At 46.4% G+C, this 20,196-nt stretch overlaps 1 protein-coding gene across 1 annotated transcript in view; it reads left to right on the top strand.

The window, feature by feature from the left end:
- Positions 1-20,196, top strand: part of mapkbp1 (mitogen-activated protein kinase binding protein 1) — a 260,224-nt gene that overhangs the window by 200,521 nt on the left and 39,507 nt on the right. The window contains exons 15-19 of the mRNA XM_072265081.1: positions 5,833-5,954; positions 9,266-9,341; positions 12,892-13,003; positions 19,288-19,351; positions 19,807-19,932. Of these exons, the coding sequence (XP_072121182.1) occupies positions 5,833-5,954; positions 9,266-9,341; positions 12,892-13,003; positions 19,288-19,351; positions 19,807-19,932 (500 nt within the window). The remainder of the gene's footprint in view (positions 1-5,832; positions 5,955-9,265; positions 9,342-12,891; positions 13,004-19,287; positions 19,352-19,806; positions 19,933-20,196) is intronic.

Here is a 20,196-nt window from a genome sequence, read left to right as displayed (position 1 = left end):
TGTAAAATTGATGATGGAGTACATGCTTCTGTTTATTTGATGATGGAGTAGGCTCTTGTGTTTATCTGATGATTGAGTACATCCCTCTGTTTATTTTGTGATGGAGTACGTCCCTGTGTTTATTTGTTGATAGAGTCACTTCTGTGCTTATTTGATGATGGAGTATGTCCCTGTGATTATTTGATGACATCCATGTGTTTATTTGATGATGCAGTACATCTCTGTGTTTATATGTTGATGGAGTACATCCCTTTGATTTTTTCATGATGGTTTATGTTCTTGTGTACATTTGATTGTAGAGTACCTTCTTGTGTTTATTTGATGATGGAATATATCCCTGTATTTATTTGATAATGCAGTATGCTCCAGTATTTATTTGATGATGGAGTATATCCCTGTGTTTATTTCACGATGGAGTTCATCCCTGTGTTTATCTGATGATGGAGTTCATCCCTGTGTTTGTCAGATGATGCAGTATATCCCTGTGTTTATTTGATGATGGAGTACACCCCTGTGTTTATATGATACTGATGTACACCTGTATTTGGGAGGTAACGTGTCAGGGGATATATTGTGACCAAGCAACACTGATATCATTCCTTGTTGAACTGCTGTCCAGTGTGGTGGAATGGCTGCCTGCTTTGCCACCCATAAAGCTTTGATCCAAAACTAAACTCTTTTTTTCTCGACCTGTTCCCAAGTGGACAGCCCTGCCCCTGATACTCAACGCTGTCCATTACTGCGTTGCATCTAATGTTTGCAGCTCGTTTGTTTGCATTTTTAAGTAAATCAAATCAAAGTACATTCATTATCAAAGAATGTATAAATTACCAGACAACGAGGTGACCCGTTGGGGCACCCTTTGAGAGAAGGGTAGTACAGTCTGATGTGACCAGAATGTACATTAAATTTTCCTGAATGCTATTGGTATTGCTCTGCTTTGGAAACTAAAGTAGAAAACCTCAGTTTATTAAAGAAGAACGACGCATAGCAAAGCAAATATAGCTCCTCCTCTTTTAACGAAGGACACTTTGATGGCATCATTTCTTGTTTATCTGCTGCCCTTGTGTCTCTTGATGTCATTCTGGAGACGTGCAGCCCTTTCATCCCCTGTCTCTTCATCTCTTCTGCTGTTTGTTCTTTGTCTCTGATCCTGGAGACGTGCATTTCTCATCTCCTTTGTCTCTTCCTCTCTCCTCCTTCTGTGCCTGTTTTTGTCATTCTGGAGACGTGCAGCCCTTTGATCCCCCGTCTCTTCAGCTCTTCTGCTGTTTGTTGTTTGTCTCTGATCCTGGAGATGTGCATGCCTCTCCTCCTCTGTCTCTTCTTCTCTCATCTTTTTCTGTCCTGACTCTTTGATCCTGGAGTCGTGCGTCCCTGGCCTCATCCGATTCTTGTTCTCTCCCTCCCCTTGCCGCTTCCTGACGACGTTTGGCATCATTCTTGACCATAATGTCCCCCTTCCCTTTCCACGCGGCATAATTAGGCTGACCATTTTTTTTACCCTAATTCTGGATAGATGATACGAAGCATTAACACCAAAGGATGCTGATTATTCTTGATGATGTGGTTGGTGCTCTCCTCAATGGACGTGATATAGTCACCACTGTCCTTTGACTGCAGCAAAGGGTTTTATGGGTGTCTCGAAGTACGTCATTACAATAAGATTTAATTATCTCTTATTGATGGGTGGCAGTTAGGTCTGTCCCAATCCTGCACATGCTGATGGTGATTAGCAGAATGTGACCCCTCGAACTAGAGAGCTGCCCTGCCCTTTTGCTCCACTAGGTTTCACTGCTGAGGCTGGCCGTGCGCATACGTCGGGCTGTCGCGTCCCAATTTCCATGATGGCTGATCGGGTCTCGGGTGAAAACCAGCCTGTTGATTTTTGGCGGATGAGCAATTTTATACGAATATTTAACCTGGAACTTTGCCTGCATTCTGTAAGTTAGCGCATTTTAATTCGATTTAGCCAAAAAAAGTGCCGCTATAATGCTCTGTTTGTGCTAACTGGAGGTCACAAACAGACAACCAGACAGACAGAGCATGAGAGTTTTAGTAGTACAGAGATACAACTTTGAAATTTGTCTGTTTACAGGCAATTGCAAAGCCAGAAACCCCAAAGAACCCAATTAAAATAAAAGTAAAGGCCAACTCCCAAAGCGCACAGCGTAAGAGAATAAAACACAAATCATGCAAACAACAGAAGCAAGCAACAACAGCAGCATTCCGAACCAAATTGAGATCCAAATCCCCGGAACAGCCCAGAGTAGGCCCAAAGCCTCGGTCTCAGTTCACCGTATTCGTGGGGCAAATCGTCACAAAGTCCGCAGACATTCTTTTGGTCCTTGTCGTCAAAATCATATTGATTCCCTGCTGCATAGCACGAGTGAGCTACATCTCCTGCCTTCTCCTCTCCTTGTATGTTAATGCTTTCTTCATTTGTTTGGGCTGTGATTTGAGCTTCTGTCTGGATAGCACCATTAAATTTTGTAGTGTCTTACACAGTTTAAATTCTCCTTTTGCTAATGAATACATCCAATATTCTCTGTGCACACAGAGTATTGCTTTGCCTAGATTTTCAGTGGGAACTGGAAGACAGCTGCGCAAAGATACATGGCATGCAGGAGCCAATGACATGTATTTTGAACCCCTGAGTTTTCTCTGTTTTATCAGGCTCTAGGAATCACTGGCCTCACTTCATTCCGGATTATCAATGGTGGTTAAGCAGCCTGAGTCAGCCACACCACCCAATGAAGCTACATCCACCTACTCCGTCTCTTGGTGAATAGTCTCCCCACTCATGCTCAGGTTAAAATGACCGAGTAGAACCCAAACCTCAAGGCTCATACTCAGCATGTGTCCCAGTATTTACCACAAATGTAAACAATGCTTCTCACAATTCCCCATAGGTTATAGCAAATAGAAATATACTCAGAACAACCTTAATTTATGCTAAATACGAGTAAGTCTGCAGATGCTGGAAATACAAAGCCGAGCTCCTTGGGCATTTTGTGTTGGTTGCTTTAGTTATGCTACATCTTTAACACACAAAATTTGATATGGAAACTAAAAGAGCATTTTATAGAAGGGGAGAGAGGTAAAGGAGCAGAAAGATTAGGAAGAAGGTGTGAGAGATTGGGGATTTGACATGATCAGTAGCCTGCTTAGGGCAAAATCTGTGGCAATCAAGACTGGTGATCCAGAACTATGCAAGAAGTTTAGGTATTAGATTAGATTAGATTATGAGGACACTCAGTCCTCATTTATTGTCATTTAGAAATGCATGCATTAAGAAATGATACAATGTTCTGCCAGAGTGATATCACAAAAAAACAGGACAAACCAAAGACTAACACTGACAAGACCACATAATTATAACATATAGTTACAGCAGTGCAAAGCAATACCATAATTTGATAAAGAGCAGACCATGGGCACAGGAAAAAAAAGTCTCAAAGTTCCAGTCGACTCCTGAGTCCCCAATAGCAGGCGGCAGAAGGGAGAAACTCCCTGCCATAAACCTCCAGGTGTGGAAAACTGCCGATGTGTTGAAAGCACCCGACCACAGCCGACTCTGAGTCCGTCTGAAAACTTCGAGCCTCCGACCAGCCCTCCGGCACCGAGCACCATCTCTGCCAAGTGCTTCGACCCCACCCCGGCCGCCGAGCAACAAGCAAAGGCGAGGACTCAGGCCTTCTTCTCCGGAGATTCTGGATCACACAGTAGCAGCGGCAGCAAAAAAGACATTTCAGAAGTTTCTTCAGATGTTCCTCCGTTCTCTCACGTCTGTCTCCATCAAATCAGAATTGTGCACGGCACCCTACTTGACAGATTACAGATATCATTCACTGGAGTGGCCGCTGCGAGCTGCGTCGCGCCACCACCTTCTCCTCCTCCAGGTATGGACCATGGAAGGCTATTTTAAGGGCAAGAGATGGAATTGGATACATATCAACTCTGGCAGGGTTTATATGCCATTACTGCCTACAAAGCAAACCCCAATGTCATGAATAGATGTGCTGCTTCACTCCCAGGTTAGCTCACTGCCTTTTGTGCTTTGAAAGGCAGAATAAAACCACCAGGGTAAATGCTGCAGCATTTAGTGACCCTGTGATCTCTGGCTTGGAGGCCAATGTTAGAACATCTTTCAAGAGGGGGAACCCTTGCAAGGCATCATGCCCTGATGGTGTACCTGATAGGGCACTGAAAACCTGTGCCAACCAGCTGGCAGGCATGTTCAGGGACAATTTCAACCTCTCACTGCTGCAGTCGGAGCTTCCCACCTGCTTCAAAAGGGGGGCAATCATACCAGCGCCCAAGAAGAGCAGGGTGAGCAGCCTCAATGACTGTCACCCAGTTGCACTCACATCGAATGTGATGTAGTGCTTTGAGAGGTTGTTCATGGCCAGAATCAACTCCTGCCTAAGCAAGGACCTGGACCCACTGTTATTTCCCTATCGCCACAACAGTTCTACAGCAGACGCAATCTCACTAGCTCTCCACTCAGCCTTGGATCATCCGGAGAACAGTAATACCTTCATCAGGATGCTGTTTACTGATTACAGCTCAGGGATCAACTCCATCATACCCTCTATACAAATCCACAAGCCTCCAAACTTGGGCCTCTGTTCCTCCCCCTGCAACTGGATCCTTGACTTCCTCACCAGGAGACCACAGTCAATGCGAATCAGAAATAACATCTCCTCCTCGCTCGCAATCAGCGCTGTCATCCTTACCCACTGCTTTACTCTCTCTACACCCTGAGTGTGTGGCTAACCACAGCTCAAACACCAGCTATAAAATAGTTGATGATACAACTATTGTTAACAGAATTTCATATGGTGACAAGGAGGTGTACAGGACTGAGATAGACGAGCTGATTGAGTGGTGTCACAACAACAACCTTGCATTCAATGTCCATAAGACCAAGGAATTGGCTGTGGACTTCAGGAAGGGAAAGTTGAGGGAACACAGACCAGTCCTCATCGAGGGATCAGTAGTGGAAATGGAGAACAGTATTAAGTTCCTGGGTCTCAAAATCCCTGAGGGTCCATCCTGGGTCCAACATATTGATGCAGTTACAAAGAAGGCATGCCAGTGGCTATATTTCATTAGGGGTTTGAGGAGAATTGGTATGCCACCAAAGACACTCATAAATCTCTACAGATGTTCTGTGCAAAGGTTCAGAAAAAGCTGCAGAAAGTTGCAGACCCAGCCAGCTCCATCATGGGCACTAGCCTCCCGTACATCCAGGATACCTTCAAAAGGTGATGCCTCAGAAAGGTAGTACCCATCATTAAGGACTCCCTTCACCCAGGACATGCCCTCTTCTCATTGCTACCATTAAGAAGGAACCACAGGTGCCTGAGGACACGCATTCAATGTTTCAGGAACAGCTTCTTCCCCTCTGCCATCAGATTTCTGAATGGACATTGAACCCATGAACACTACCTCACTATTATCTATAGTTTCCCTCTCTTTTGTACTACTTATTTATTTTTATATATACTTCTTATTGAAATTTAAGGTTTATATTATTATATATTGCATTGTACTGCTGCCACATACAACAAATTTGACAATATTGAATTGAATTGAATTTATTTCTTACATCCTTCAAATACATGAGGAGTAAAAGTATTTATGTTAGGTCTCCGTTCAAATGTGCAATGTGCCATCATAGTAATTTATGGTAAATATTATATGCTGGTGATGTTAAATCTGATTCTGATTGTGAAGAGTTCTCTCGGACTGATATTGTACTCTGTAGATGTTGCCTTGTAGGTGCCCTGTAGGCTGGAGATAACTGATTGTTTTCATTCCTAACAGTCTAGTGAAGGCATTCAGTTTACCCGAACTCATCATGTAGTTCGAAAGACAACGTTGTACGACATGGATGTGGATTCCACGCGGAAGTACGCTGCTGTTGGGTGCCAGGACAGGAGCATTCGGTGAGTTGGATCCAGCTGTTGTGATCGGCTTCAGGTTCATGCAAGAAAAACTCATACAGCTCCTGCAGTAGGGGCCATTACACAGAGCTACTCCTTGTCCCCTCTACCTCGAGGTGAAGAATTACTTTTTTAATTGGTTTAGTGAGTTCCAAGGACATTGATGAAGCCCAGGTGGGGCAGGAGATACTAGCTCGATGAGTGGGTAGCTGGTACTCTCCTTCCACCACTTCAGCAGGGCTTCTGTGTGCTCCCAGTGCACAGGCTCGAGATTCTTAGTGCTAGTGCCAGTCTGAATGATTCCTTCCACTTTGGACCACCACAGCCAAAGTGATATTTCCTTGAGACTGTTCCTTTGCTATCCTGGTCTTCTATTCTCATGATGGAGATACAGTAATTGTTTCAGAATCTGGTCTTGGGAATTTCAAAGTTCAAAGTAAATTTATTATCAAAATATATCCATGTCACCATATGCAACCCTGAGATTCCTCTTCTTGCAGGCAATCACAGTAGATACAAGAAAAGCAATAGAGTCTGTGAGAGACCACATCCAGCAGGGTGGACAACAGTCAACGTGCAAAAAAAAACACAAAGAAAGAGAAAAAAATTATAATTGTAATAATAAATAAATGAGCAATAAATACTAAGAACGCGAGATGAAAAGTTGTAGAAAGTGGGTTCATCAGTTGTGGGAATGATTCAGTGATGGAGCAAGTGAAGTTGAGTGAAGTTATCCCCTCTGGTTCAAGAGGCTGATGGTTGAGGGGTAATGACTGTTCCTGAACCTGGTGGTGTGAGTCCTGAGGCTCCTGGACCTCCTTCCTGATGGCAGCAGTGAGAAGAGAGCATGCCCTGGGTGGTAGGGAAGACTTTACCCATCATGCACTGGGCCATATTCACTACTTCTTGTGTTTTTTTCTGTCCAAGGGTATTGGTGTTTCCATAACAGGCTGTAATGCAACCAGTCCATATACACCCCACCACACACCTGTAGAAGTTTGTCAAAGTTTTAGATAACATGCTGAATCTTTGCAAACCTCTAAGAAAGCAGAGTCCCCCCCCCCCCCGAATTAGGGTCATGCGAAGCCATGGGGGCAGGTGGTGGATGGTTGTGTGAGCAGACGGTGCAAGTCACGAGTCCTGGTGATGTGATCACTGGCGACAGGCAGACAACCTCTGAAGAGTTTTGATAATGGCTGGGGTTACCCATCTTGTAAAGACGCTGCCCAGAAGAAATCAAAAGCAAAAAACAGTCATGATCATAAAGACCGTAATCAGCCACATCGTATGACAGGGCTCATAATGATGATGAATATAGTCCTCGGTGTGGGGACGGGTATACCCCACAGTGTGGGGACAGGTATTCCCCTCGGTGTGGGGACGGGTATACCCCACAGTGTGGGGATGAGACGGGTACACCCCTCAGTATGGGGACGGGTATACCCCTCAGTGTGGGGATGAGTATACCCCCTTGGTGTGGGGATGGGTATACCCCACAGTGTGAGGAGGGGTATACCCCCTCGGTGTGGGGACCGGTATACCCCTCAGTATGGGGACCGGTATACCCCTCAGTGTGGGGATGAGTATACCCCCTTGGTGTGGGGATGGGTATACCCCACAGTGTGAGGAGGGGTATACCCCCTCGGTGTGGGGACGGGTACACCCCCTCAGTGTGGGGACGGGTATACCCCTCAGTATGGGGACCGGTATACCCCTCAGTGTGGGGATGAGTATACCCCCTTGGTGTGGGGATGGGTATACCCCACAGTGTGAGGAGGGGTATACCCCCTCGGTGTGGGGACGGGTACACCCCCTCAGTGTGGGGATGAGACGGGTACACCCCTCAGTATGGGGACCGGTATACCCCTCAGTGTGGGGATGAGTATACCCCCTTGGTGTGGGGATGGGTATACCCCACAGTGTGAGGAGGGGTATACCCCCTCGGTGTGGGGACCGGTATACCCCTCAGTATGGGGACCGGTATACCCCTCAGTGTGGGGATGAGTATACCCCCTTGGTGTGGGGATGGGTATACCCCACAGTGTGAGGAGGGGTATACCCCCTCGGTGTGGGGACGAGTATATCCCACAGTGTGGGGACAGGTATACCCCTCAGTATGGGGACGGGTACACCCCCTCAGTGTGGGGACGGGTATACCCCCTCAGTATGGGGATGGGTATTCCCCCCCCAGTGTGGGGACGGATATTTCCCCTCAGTGTGGGGGCAGGTATACCCCCTTGGTGTGGGGACGGGTATTCCCCTCAGTGTGGGGACAGGTGTACCCCTCAGTGTGGGGATGGGTATTCCCCTCAGTGTGGGGATGGGTATACCCCTCAATGTGGGGACAGGTGTACCCCTCGGTGTGGGGATGGGTGTACCCCTCGGTGTGGGGACGGGTACACCCCCTTCGGTATGGGGACGGGTATTCCCCTCAGTGTGGGGATGGGTACACCCCCTTCGGTATGGGGACGGGTATTCCCCTCAGTGTGGGGATGGGTATACCCCTCAATGTGGGACAGGTGTACCCCTCGGTGTGGGGACGGGTACACCCCCTCAGTATGGGGATGGGTATTCCCCCCCCAGTGTGGGGACGGATATTTCCCCTCAGTGTGGGGGCAGGTATACCCCCTTGGTGTGGGGACGGGTATTCCCCTCAGTGTGGGGACAGGTGTACCCCTCAGTGTGGGGATGGGTATTCCCCTCAGTGTGGGGATGGGTATACCCCTCAATGTGGGGACAGGTGTACCCCTCGGTGTGGGGATGGGTGTACCCCTCGGTGTGGGGACGGGTACACCCCCTTCGGTATGGGGACGGGTATTCCCCTCAGTGTGGGGATGGGTATACCCCTCAATGTGGGACAGGTGTACCCCTCGGTGTGGGGACGGGTACACCCCCTTCGGTGTGGGGATGGGTATACCCCTTGGTGTGGGGACAGCACTGACAACCTAATCAGTACCGTCCAACTTTTTACAGTATTGTTTACCAATATATTTCTGATTGTGTTGTGTTTCTGAGTGCTCCATTAGCTCTCTGGCGTCCCCCAAACATCTGAAAATGAAACTGGCATTTCCCATGTGGTTGTGTAAGGCACTGAGATGCCGTACACCTTCCAGCTTAGCTTTGCATGATACCTCGCTACAGCCCCGAATGAATAAACTGAATACACACACTGAGCAATGGGCTGTTATGGAAGCACAGTTTCTACTGGCCTTACCTTGATTTCCCCGCAGGTTTATTGGTGGAATGGCTTTACATGTGTGTGTACGGTACATTTCTAGATTGCTCTCTCACTGTCGGCACTGTCTTCCCTGCAGAATATTTAACATTAGCAATGGGAAACAGAAGAAGCTGTACAAGGGATCTCAGGGAGAAGATGGAACGCTGATCAAGGTGAGTGTTCCTGGATCAGTGCAACGTGCCACTTCTCAAGGGCGAGCAACGGGACAAGTCGACCAGCAAGGAACATTTTGCACCCTTGATTCCTTTTGGATCACCTCTGTGCCCCTTAAGTCAAAAGTTCTGTTCCATTTGTTACCTTGGAGACTAGCGAGGCCGCTGCAGAAAGATGGTAAATGAACATCAAAGGAATACCGAGGCTGGAAATCGGAAATGAAAACCAGAAAATGCCATAAACACAAAGCAGGTCAGGTAGCATCTGTGGGAATGGAAGCAAAGTTAACATTTCAGGTCGTAGGTCCTTTGTCAGAGCCGAAATGTGTCTTTCTCCACAAGTGCTGCCTAACTGGACGAGTGTTTGTGGTATATCCTGCTATTATTAAGAGCAATGTAAGATCGCAGCTCTCCAGCCTGGGGTATTTCACATCTGGTCCAATGGATTTGTTGGTTACCAGTCCTACTAATCTCACCAGTACTTCTTGTAACTGGCATCTCTGTTATTTATATCTACCTCATTATAACTTCACATTGAACTGAGATCAATGATATGCCGAGCTAATTAAATTAGGGAATCAAATTTCCAGCTAAACAAATCCCCACAGCCTACACTGAATCCATATCCTTCCGTTTCCTGCACTATGGAACAACATTAGCAACTTGTCATTTCTCTGGGACTGCAGAAGACATGAAGATACTGCTTAATCTCACCTCTTGCCTTTCTCAATAGCCCAGGGTATATCCCGTCGGCCCTGGGGACTTATCTGCCTTAATGTTAAGAGACGCAACATTACTCCTTCTTTATCTCTGAATGTCGTAGCATTGTAGCATGCTCCACACAACTCCCTCTCCTCCACATCCTTGGGAAAAACTAAATCAAAGTACTCATTTAGGACCTCACCCCTGTCCTCTGTCTCCAAGCGCGTTACCTCTTTCATTTTTGAGTCCTACCTGCTTCCTAGTTATCCACTTGCTCTTGATGTATGTACAGAATTCCTTAGGATTCTCTTTAACTCTACTGCCAACGACGTTTCTTGGCCCCTCCTAGCTCTTCTAATTCCTTCTTGAGCTCTTTGCTGGCTTCTTTATAGTCCCCAAGAGTTCTGTTTGATTTTAGCTTCCTAAACCTCACATAAATTTCCTTTCTGTTCTTGACTAATTTCACCACCTCTCTCAACATCCGAAGTTCGTTTACCTTGCTATCTTATCCTTCCTTCTGACTGGAGCATACCTGTCCTGTACACTGTGCAGTTGGACTTTAAACACCTTCCATACGTCAGATGTGGACTTGCCCAAAAACAGCTGTTCCCAATGAACTCGCCCTGTTTCTGCCTAATTCTCCCATAATTTGTCCTGTTCCAATTTAATACTCTCTCCCAAAGTCCATACTTATCCAAATCTATAGCTATCTTAAAACTTAACAAGTTATGATCACTGCTCCCTAATTGTTCTCTCATTGAGAGGTCAGTCAGTTGGCGAAGCCCATTACCCAACACCAGGTCCCGTTTGGCCCTTCCTTTTGTTGGACCTAACAAAATCTGCCCTGCCTAAGCTGCTTGCAGTAAGGAGGTCGCAGTCTCTATTGGGGAAGTTGAGGTCACCCACTGCAACAACCCTGTTTTTTTATAGCTTTCACTAATCTGCTGGCATATCTGTTCCTCAATGTCCTAGTGGATACAGGGATACAGGGGGTGGTACCTGTAGTATAATCCCATCAGAGTGATACCTGTTCCTGAATATCCCAGTGGATACAGGGGGTGGAATCTGTACTATAATCCCATCAGAGTGGGATTATTATTATTATTGTTTTTTGAGTTCTAACCCACACAGACACAATAGGTGAGACCTGTTTTGTGCCCCTCTGAGTGCAACTGTGATATTGTCCCTGATTAGTAGTGCAACTCCTGCCCATCCCACCTTTAGCTCCTGCTCTCTCTTTTCTGGAACATTAAGCATCCATTCCTGTCCCTCTCTCAACCAAGGTTCTGTTATGGCCACTGCATCATAGTTCAGTGTACTGATCCAGGCTCTAAGTTCATCAGCCTCATGCTTAATGCACCTAGCATTAAAATATATACACTTCAACCAGCCCATCCCATTGTGTCTATTGTCTTGTTCTTACTGGTCATGACTTTCCTCTCAATCCCTCCACTTTCTGATTTGGTTCCCTTCACCCTGCCTAAGTAGTTTTAATTCTCCCAAGCTGCTTCTGTTAAGATACCCATGCTCGCTTGTACAAATTGTGTACCCCTTATCCAAAACTCAAAAATCTGGAAACCTCCGAAATCCAAATATTTTTTGAGTGTAGACCTGACTTCACAAATGGAAAATTCCACAAGGTGCTGGGAAGATTCCCAGGCGATGAGTGGGTCTCCTCTCACCACAGACAGTTCTGAGATGTGACCTCACATAGGTAATGAACAGAAGTTAATAAAAAAATAGAAAAACACTGCATAAAGCGAAATGAAGATCCCGATCGTGTATTGAAATAGCAACGTCAGTATGTCATGTCGCTTAATGATATGCTGATTGTGAAATAAGCAAAGATCTATCACGACGAGCTGAAAGTTGAAGATAATTGTTAATATACAGCAGGCAGCTTGAAGAAATTTAAGAAAAGGCACAGCGTCAAATTTCTGAAGTATCTGCTGATCACCAAGCAGCTGAATAATTCGAGTTTGCTGAGATCATCACTGATGAAAACCAGAACAAGTCTACAGTCTGATTGTTTTTATACCTTACATAAAACATTTAATAAGTAAAATACCAATACAGTGTACTGTAACCTTTTAATCAAAACACAGTATTGTAGGCAGAGATTGAAAGCCTGCTGTTGTTCGTCGTTGTTAAACAGCTGATTCAGGTATTCTCTCCTGATGCTGCTGTGCTGGTTTTGTTACTCTGCACACAGTATAGTTTCATTACATTAATGGTATGGTATCATTTTTACTGTTAAGTACCTGTGTGATGAAGTACAAGACAAAGACTGGTTACTGGTAGCACGTAAATTCGGGGTTGGAAATGATGGTCACCCCAAGTCATCCCAAGCTCTCTTAACAAAACCCCAAAAAATACAGAATCTGAAGCCCTTCTGGCCACAAACATTTTGGATACTCAACCTGTATTATTCTTTTCCAGTCTGTGCACGACAGATGCATCATTTTTTCCACAGTCTTACTTCTCAGTGGAATGTATACTGGTGAGGATGAAAATGGAGTCCTTCAAGAGATTTGCTATTACCTATTGATTAGCACAGCTTTAAGATAGGTTTTTAATTTTTCTTACTGTTTATCTGCAAAATGGGCTGTAATTTAATGAACCCTGAAACCATCACTCTGTGCTGTCCCAACACAATTTTCTGATGCTCGCTCTCTCTCTTTCCCACCCCCCTCTCTCCCTGTCTCTCCCTCTCTCCCCCCCCCTCTCTCTCTCTCTCCCTCTCCCTCTCTCCCTCTCTCCCCTGTCCATCTGTCTCTGCACTGACCAACCTGTTTGATCGGAGCTCCTGAGTTAACATAACTAATATGGTGCGTCTGATTTTATCCAGGTTCAGATTGATCCATCTGGGCTATACATCGCGACCAGCTGCTCTGATAAGAATCTTTCCATTTTTGACTTTTACTCCGGCGAGTGTGTTGCCACCATGTTTGGACACTCAGGTGAGTTGTGCCTCTGGGAGGCCACCTTTTTACTGCACCTGCGTCGACTGCCTGAATTTCCAAGCTTGCAGCATGCCCTTGCGCTCAGAGTGAGCTGTGTTTTCTGCTGACGCTCAGAGGTGTGTGTGGATCAGCGGTTGCTCTGCATTGTGGGTTCATTAAAGCACCAGGGAGCAGAGGAAGCTGGGGACTGGAGCACCAGCATTGCTGCCCTGACTTGTGTGGTGTAGCGGTGCGAAAATCTGTCCTTTGTTCGACTTTGTTTAGCGTTCTCTGGACTGACATGAGTGCAGTGGGAGAACAGACCAGGAACTCAGCACAGGGGAGAGGATTGTTGACTGTCGTAGTGGATTCTCACAGGGTCGCTGCTGTCCGGAAATGGAGGTGGGGGAGGAGGTAGCTTTATCTCTGTCGTGGTGTGTCTTGTCAATGACTAGGTGCAGAGGAATGGCTGACTCCCATGTACAGACGGAAAGCCATGCTGATTATCCCTAATCAGATTATGTCTCCCCACATGTTCATAAATCCTGCCTCTCAGGATCTTCTCCAAAACTTGCCCACTACTGAAGTAAGACTCACTGGTCTATAACTTCCTAGCTCTACTCCCTTTCGTGAACAAGGGAACAACATTTGCAAACTTTCAATCCTCTGGTACTTCTCCCGTCCCTATTGATGATGCAAAGATCATCACCAGAGGCTCAGCAATCTCCTCCCTCGCTTCCAACAGTAGCCTGGGGTATTCCTCATCCGGTCCGGGCGACTTATTACCTTTCAAAAGCTCCAGCACATCCTCTTTCTTAATGTCTATATATTCAAGCATTTCAGTCCATTGTAAGCCATCCCCACAATTCCTGAGGTCCTTTTCACTGGTGAATACTGAAGCTAAGCATTCACCTCTGCTCCCCACTCCAGCTCCGTGTGCACGTTTACTTGAACAGGTGACAGGAAAGCGCGCATCTTAGAAGGAATGGGCAAGATGAGCTGCTAGTAGGAAGACAGAGCATAGAGGAACAGGGAGAGAGTCCAGGGAAACAGGAGGCTCGAGATGGTGTCAAGACTTAAGTGACTCGACTCCGCAAAGTCAGTGCAATATGTATTCCACATTGCCTTCATTTCCTCAGATTCAGCCCATCAAGTGTGTGCTGACCCTCCTGATTCCATTACCCCTCCCCTTATTTCCCAGTAATCTACTTTTACAGACCCATAGAGAAACAGCAAGGAAACAGGCCCTTCAGCCCACTGGGTCCATACTATCAACCACCCAGTTACGCTAATCCTACAGCCATCCTTTTTATAATTCTCCCCACATTCTCAATCATCCCCCCCACCCCACAGATTCTACCACCCACCTACACATTACAGCAGCCAGCTAACTTAACAATCTGCACATCTTTGTGAACTAGTGGAAAGCTGGTGAGACCCACACAGTTACTGTCAGACAGGTGGAAACACTGTGTAGACAGCATCCAAGGTCGGGGTTGAACCTGAGCCCCTCCAGCTGTGAAACAGCAACACCGTGACAGGGCCCCTCTTCACCATTTTGTGGGAATTTTCAAAGAAGATATAGAGGGAACAACAATGCCTGATCTACTGTCAAGGTCAACAGGGTCCATATTGGGAGGGGGAATGGGATGTATTTGTGAAACTAACGGACTAGCAACCAATTCCATACCGTTCATCCAGAAATGAATCCACCTTGAATCTAGGTTCAAATCAATAAATATTTAATAAATAAATGTGGAATTATAGTAACAGTCACCTGCTGGACTTCTGAAGAAGTCAATTTGTTTCACTTCGGTTATTGCCATTGCCAAGCGACTCCAGGCCCATGAACATGGTAGACCTTAATTGGCTCCTTGGGCTCAAGGGCAATGAGGGATGGAGCACAAAAGCTGCTTTTGTTAGTGAGTGAATAAGTAAAAAAAAAGGAGGTGGACTGACCATCACCCTCTGGGGGCATTGTCAACAGCTGCAGTGGCAAGCACATGGATGGGCTTGTTGGGAGCAAGCTGGAAAGAACCTTTGGATTGGATCTAACATGGAGTGCAGTGGAAGAGGTGGGAGGTCAGGGACAGTAGGTTTGGTAGTGATCTGAGAAGATGTGGTATCTAAGGAGGGTGGAATGAGACTTGAAAATGCATTGGATGTTAGGAACTTGGGACAGGGAAGAAGGAAATGAAGGTGATGAGCAAGGCTTGGGGTGATGGCCAGAACAGAATAACTTCTGGTTTCATTGTCCCACTTATATATTTAGTGTAGGTCAGACATGTACAGGTATGAATATGGGGAATGGAGAGGTGAAGATAGGAAATTGTCCAGAGTTAAGCTGGAGATCCCAGGGTAGGTTGGGTTCATCTTTGAGCACCCAGGCTTGGAGAGGTGGGAAATCAGAAACAAGAGAAAGTCTGCAGATGCTGGAAATCCAAAGCAACACACACAAAATGCTGGAGGAACTTGGCAGATCGGGCAGCATCCATGGAAATGAATACAGTCGACATTTCGGGCTCCCTCAGGGATGGAAAGGAAGGGGGAAGACGCCAGAATAAAAAAGTGGGGGGAGGAGAGGGAGGATAGCTAGGAGGTGAAAAGTGATGGGTAAGAAAGGAAGGAATCCAGCAGGAGAGGAGAGTGTCTTCCTCTTCCTTTCCAGTCCTGAGGAGTGGTCTTGGCCAGAAACATTGACTGTTTATTCATATTTTATAGATGCTGCCTGATCTGCTGAGTTCCTCCAGCATTTTGTGTGTGTTGCTTTGGAGAAGTGGGGATGGGCAAAAATCTCCAGGAATGAGTGGGGGGGGGGGTGGAATCATTGATGGCATTCCATGAGAAGGAAGAACCTGGCAGTGTACAGAATCACTGAGAGGGCAGGAAAACCATGGTGAGGTCGGAGGTCACCTGAATCCCCAGAGCAACAGAGGAAAGACACCAGTGATCCAGAGGGCCCTACAGTAAATCTGAAACAGTGATCAGACAGGGCTGTCACACTGGGTAAAAGCATCTGTGGTGGCCAGATGTGGGTGGTGATACTCGATAAAGTGATCTTAAAATACCAACATGAACGTATGGAGAAGTTATCTTAGAGCACAGGTCCAGTGCTGAGGAAAACTGAGAACACGTGGAGTGTGGGTTAGGCCTGGTTTCAACAAGGATTTGGAACTATTGTCATTTACACCAGGGTAGAACGAATGGGGGAGAGAGGAGAGAGGCCAAGTGAACAGCAAGGCATTCCCGAAATATTTCAAAGAAACCACAGGTCACAAGGTAACCAGTGCTTTCTTTCCTCAAAATTAAATATTGCCAGGAAATTCCCTGGGAAGGGATTGGGAGCAAAACGTCTGCCAGGCTGCCAAGTGCCAGTGAAGCAATGTACAACATACTGCAGGAACGTAGCGGATCAGGAAACATCTGTGGCGGAAAATCGACCATCTATGTCTTGAGTTGGGATGAAAGACCTCGACTGATAACAATAACTGTCCATTTCCCTCCATAGTTGCTCCCTAACCCAGTAAGTTCCTTCAGCACCTTGTGTGCGCTCCAGATCCCTGCATCCACAGCCTTTCTGTCTCTAAGATTGGCTCGTAGACAAGTTGGTCGGACGGCAACGCATTGTGTGGTTTAACGTGCCTACTGAAGGCATCCGCGGCAGGTTACAGACGAAGGTTGTCTGCCAGGTAGGAACAGCTTCGTAGAGGGAGGAGAAATTTAAAATGTCAGCTTAAACTGCAGAAGAAGTAACCAATCTGAGTGGCAGTCAACCAGTGAGATTAGGCTGAAAGTCAAAGCGAGCGGGACCGCAAAGGAAATTATGTGTTTTTATTGGGTTCATAAATTAGCCTTGCTGTCCAGTAAAAACACAAGAGGAGACACGGGGGAATAAGCTGAATCAATAAAGTGGCCTGCTATGCTTTCCTGTTTAATTGCTCGGGGATGGGTCACATGTGTTACACCTGCAGCGGTCACATGACATCTTACAGTATGACGGCTTGCCACAGACTTGTGATATCCTCTTCAATGCCGTCTGCCGGGTGTTGCTTTGTTGCCATCTGCAGGCAAGAGCTAGCAACTGTCCCCACCCGCCACATCATTTGTTTGTTCTCAGTTTAGCTCCACTCTGGAATGGACAGCATTCCTCTGCTGTGAGAACGCGGCCTTCTTCCGTCACCCCATTCGAAATTGCGCCCGCAGCATTACTCTGCTGAGAGAACATGAGCTTTATCAGTCTCTCCATTCGAAATTGTGCCCGGTGTTGCAACGTTGATATTGTGGCCCAAGACCGCTGCTTTCCTCCTCGAAAACCTACATACTGCCTTACACAGTAGGGTGGCGGGGTGGAGGTAACATCCCTACCAAAGGAGGTGTAAGGCACTCCTTCCTTCCACTAGCCTGCAGGTCACCCTTGGGCAAGGTGTAGCACCGGCTTAGCCCCCCGATCAGGGTCATGCGAAGCCAAGGGAGCAGGTGGTGAATGGTCGTACCAGCTGCCGGTGCAGATCACAAGTCCTGGTTACATGACCACTGACACCAGACAGAGAATCTCTGAAGAGTATTGATAATGTCTGGGGTCACCCGTCTTGTAACGACACTGCCCAGAAGAAGGCAATGGCAAAACCACTTCTGTAGAAAAATTGGCCAAGAACAATCGTGGTGATGGAAGTACCACAATCACCCACGTCATACGACGCAGCACAGAATTAATAAACTGCCTTACATCCAGTTGGAATCAAGTTAATGTAAGACTTGGAGCTGGTGTCTGTAGTGGGTGGAGATGAATTTAGAAAGATTACTTGAAGGACAGGGAGCTTGGTACATACAGTGAAGCTCCAGTAATTGGCGATCCGAATATTCGGAAATCTCACTGGTCAGGCATCTGGCGCACTAGGGAGTTTTGTCACCTCCCCCCTCGCACTTACTCATGTCCCGGCTTCCAGGCTCCCAGTAAAGGTACCTGGATCACAGGAAAATGTATTACTGAGGGAAAGGGCGATTCGTCAGTTATACAGAACAGGAACAGGCCATGTGACCCACTGAACCTGTACAGGCCATTAATGCCACAAAAGTCCTGTTTTACTGTCCCCACAACCCCATCAACTCTCTCAGATTTTAACACTCACCTACACATTGGGGCAACTTTCAGCAGCCACTCTACGCAGATAGTACCTGAAGTCAGGATTGAACCTGGTTTCTGGGATTGTGAGGTGACAGCTCCACCAGCTATGACTGGATTTGTGCTTGCTGCCATTGTGCCTCCCTGGGTTGCTCTGGGCATCTCTGAGAGCCGTTATCTGAACAGATTTGAATGCATTGTGAAAGGTTTGACAGGGGTCAGTTGAAGAAGACAATAGAAATTGTCAGAAAGAAAGGGAGTAAAGCCCTGGAACAGGCCTGAATTTGAGAAATGAGGACGTGTGATCATTCGCGGAGGCTGATAACAAAGAGGCTATGATCATGTCTGCTGGTGCACTGTCCTGAGGATTTGAGAAGCAAAATAGATACAGATCTCATGAGGAAAGAGACTGAAGTCATGATCTGTTATGAAGAGATTTGGCAATTTGAATAGGAAACAACTTACACTTAGGGTGAAGATAGAGGGCGGATGGGGAAATGAGCAGGGTGTAGAGGTTATTGGGAGAGGTCTTATGAATGGTTCCTGTGAGGTATATATGATTCAGCTATGAACTACCAAGTAAGAATATTTAGTTATGTGTTATTTTAACAGTAATTTTGCAAGCAGAGAATATTTATGGTGTTGCTCTAAATGAGACTTCCAATCTCAGGGACCTGTCTGATTGGTTCATCCCCATGCTCTTTCTTTGGTCGTTCTTTATATTTTGATTTATAGCTTTTAGAATCTCTCATGGGAAGCTTTCTGCCTGCATTAGCTCATGTGCCTTGATCTGGCTGTGGTTCTAATTTATACCGCTGTGTGAACATCCAGTTTTGCATATGAAGAAGATTGTGAATCACCTACATATTAAAATATCTAATAATTTGATCTCATCAACAGAGGTACTTGGCGAACAGCACTAACCTCCCCCCCACCCCCGACCTGGTGTGGTCAGTAAGATGCTTCCTAACTTGCGGCAATTAACTGGTCAGAGTATTTCCCAATAATCTCCATTAGTTGGAGTAGTGCTTGTGATCCACTATCAGTCAAGATGGACCTTGTCAATCAGCATCAGTCTCAGAGGTGATCAGTAAATAACACCCATCAGTCGTCCTCACAAGCTCATATCACTCACACTGGCAGTCAATAACTTGGTTTCTATAACATTTTTTTATTCCAGAGGTTGTTACAGGAATGAAGTTCACCAATGACTGTAAACATTTGATCTCCGTGTCGGGAGACAGGTACGTGCAGCACTTTCCACGCAAAACCCTTCCAAGTAGATTGCAGGCCCTCCCTCCACTCCCTCTCTCCATTTCGTTTATCTGACACTGTAGACACAGCAGATGCTAAAAATCTATAGCAAGGCACAGAAAATGCTGCAAACACTGACCTGGTCAGGTGACACGTGGATTACTAATCACCCTCACCCTCACCTTCACTATCTCTTTCTCTCTCACGCTCTCCTTCTCCTCTTCTTTGTCTGCTTCCTTCCACCATTCCCTCTTCATTTCTCTCCTCCTTTCCTCCTTTTCCTTCCCTTCTTTTTTCCCTCCATTTCTGTCGCTGTCCTCTTCACACTCTCTCCCACCCCCCTCTTTTCCTCTTACAGAGAGAGAGAGAGGGAGATATAGATATGGGGCTGGTGTTATCTGAAGATGTGCCCAGGACCTGACCGGTGTATCATTGCTTCCCGCAGCTGTATCTTCATCTGGCGGCTAAGCTCCGAGCTGACCATCAACATGAGGCAGAGACTGGCCGAGAGCAAGCAGAGGGAGAGAAAGCAAACCAAGAGCCCTCCACGAAAACATTCCACCCCAAGCAGGTAGGTTCCAGGGCAAGGGACGAAAAGGGGGACTGAATGAAAGATGTTAGAGATGTTTCAGCTACATTTTAACCCCGATAGTTTTCAACAACATAACATGGACCTAATCCAGAATTTGGCCGTTTGGCAGCTTCCCTGAGTGCGATTCATTCAGCCTGCGCCTGTTTGATAGTAATTTATCCCTGTTTTATGAGCATCCATTTTTTTCACTGGCAAGGACAGGAAGGAAGAGGAGATGGACTAGGCACGGGCTAGGGAGTGACA

The sequence above is a fragment of the Mobula birostris genome, chromosome 1, assembly GCF_030028105.1.
Source record: "Mobula birostris isolate sMobBir1 chromosome 1, sMobBir1.hap1, whole genome shotgun sequence".
In the NCBI taxonomy this organism is placed as follows: Eukaryota; Metazoa; Chordata; class Chondrichthyes; order Myliobatiformes; family Myliobatidae; genus Mobula; species Mobula birostris.
The sequence above is the reverse complement of the archived record's forward strand: the minus strand, read 5'-3'. Positions and strand labels throughout refer to the sequence as shown.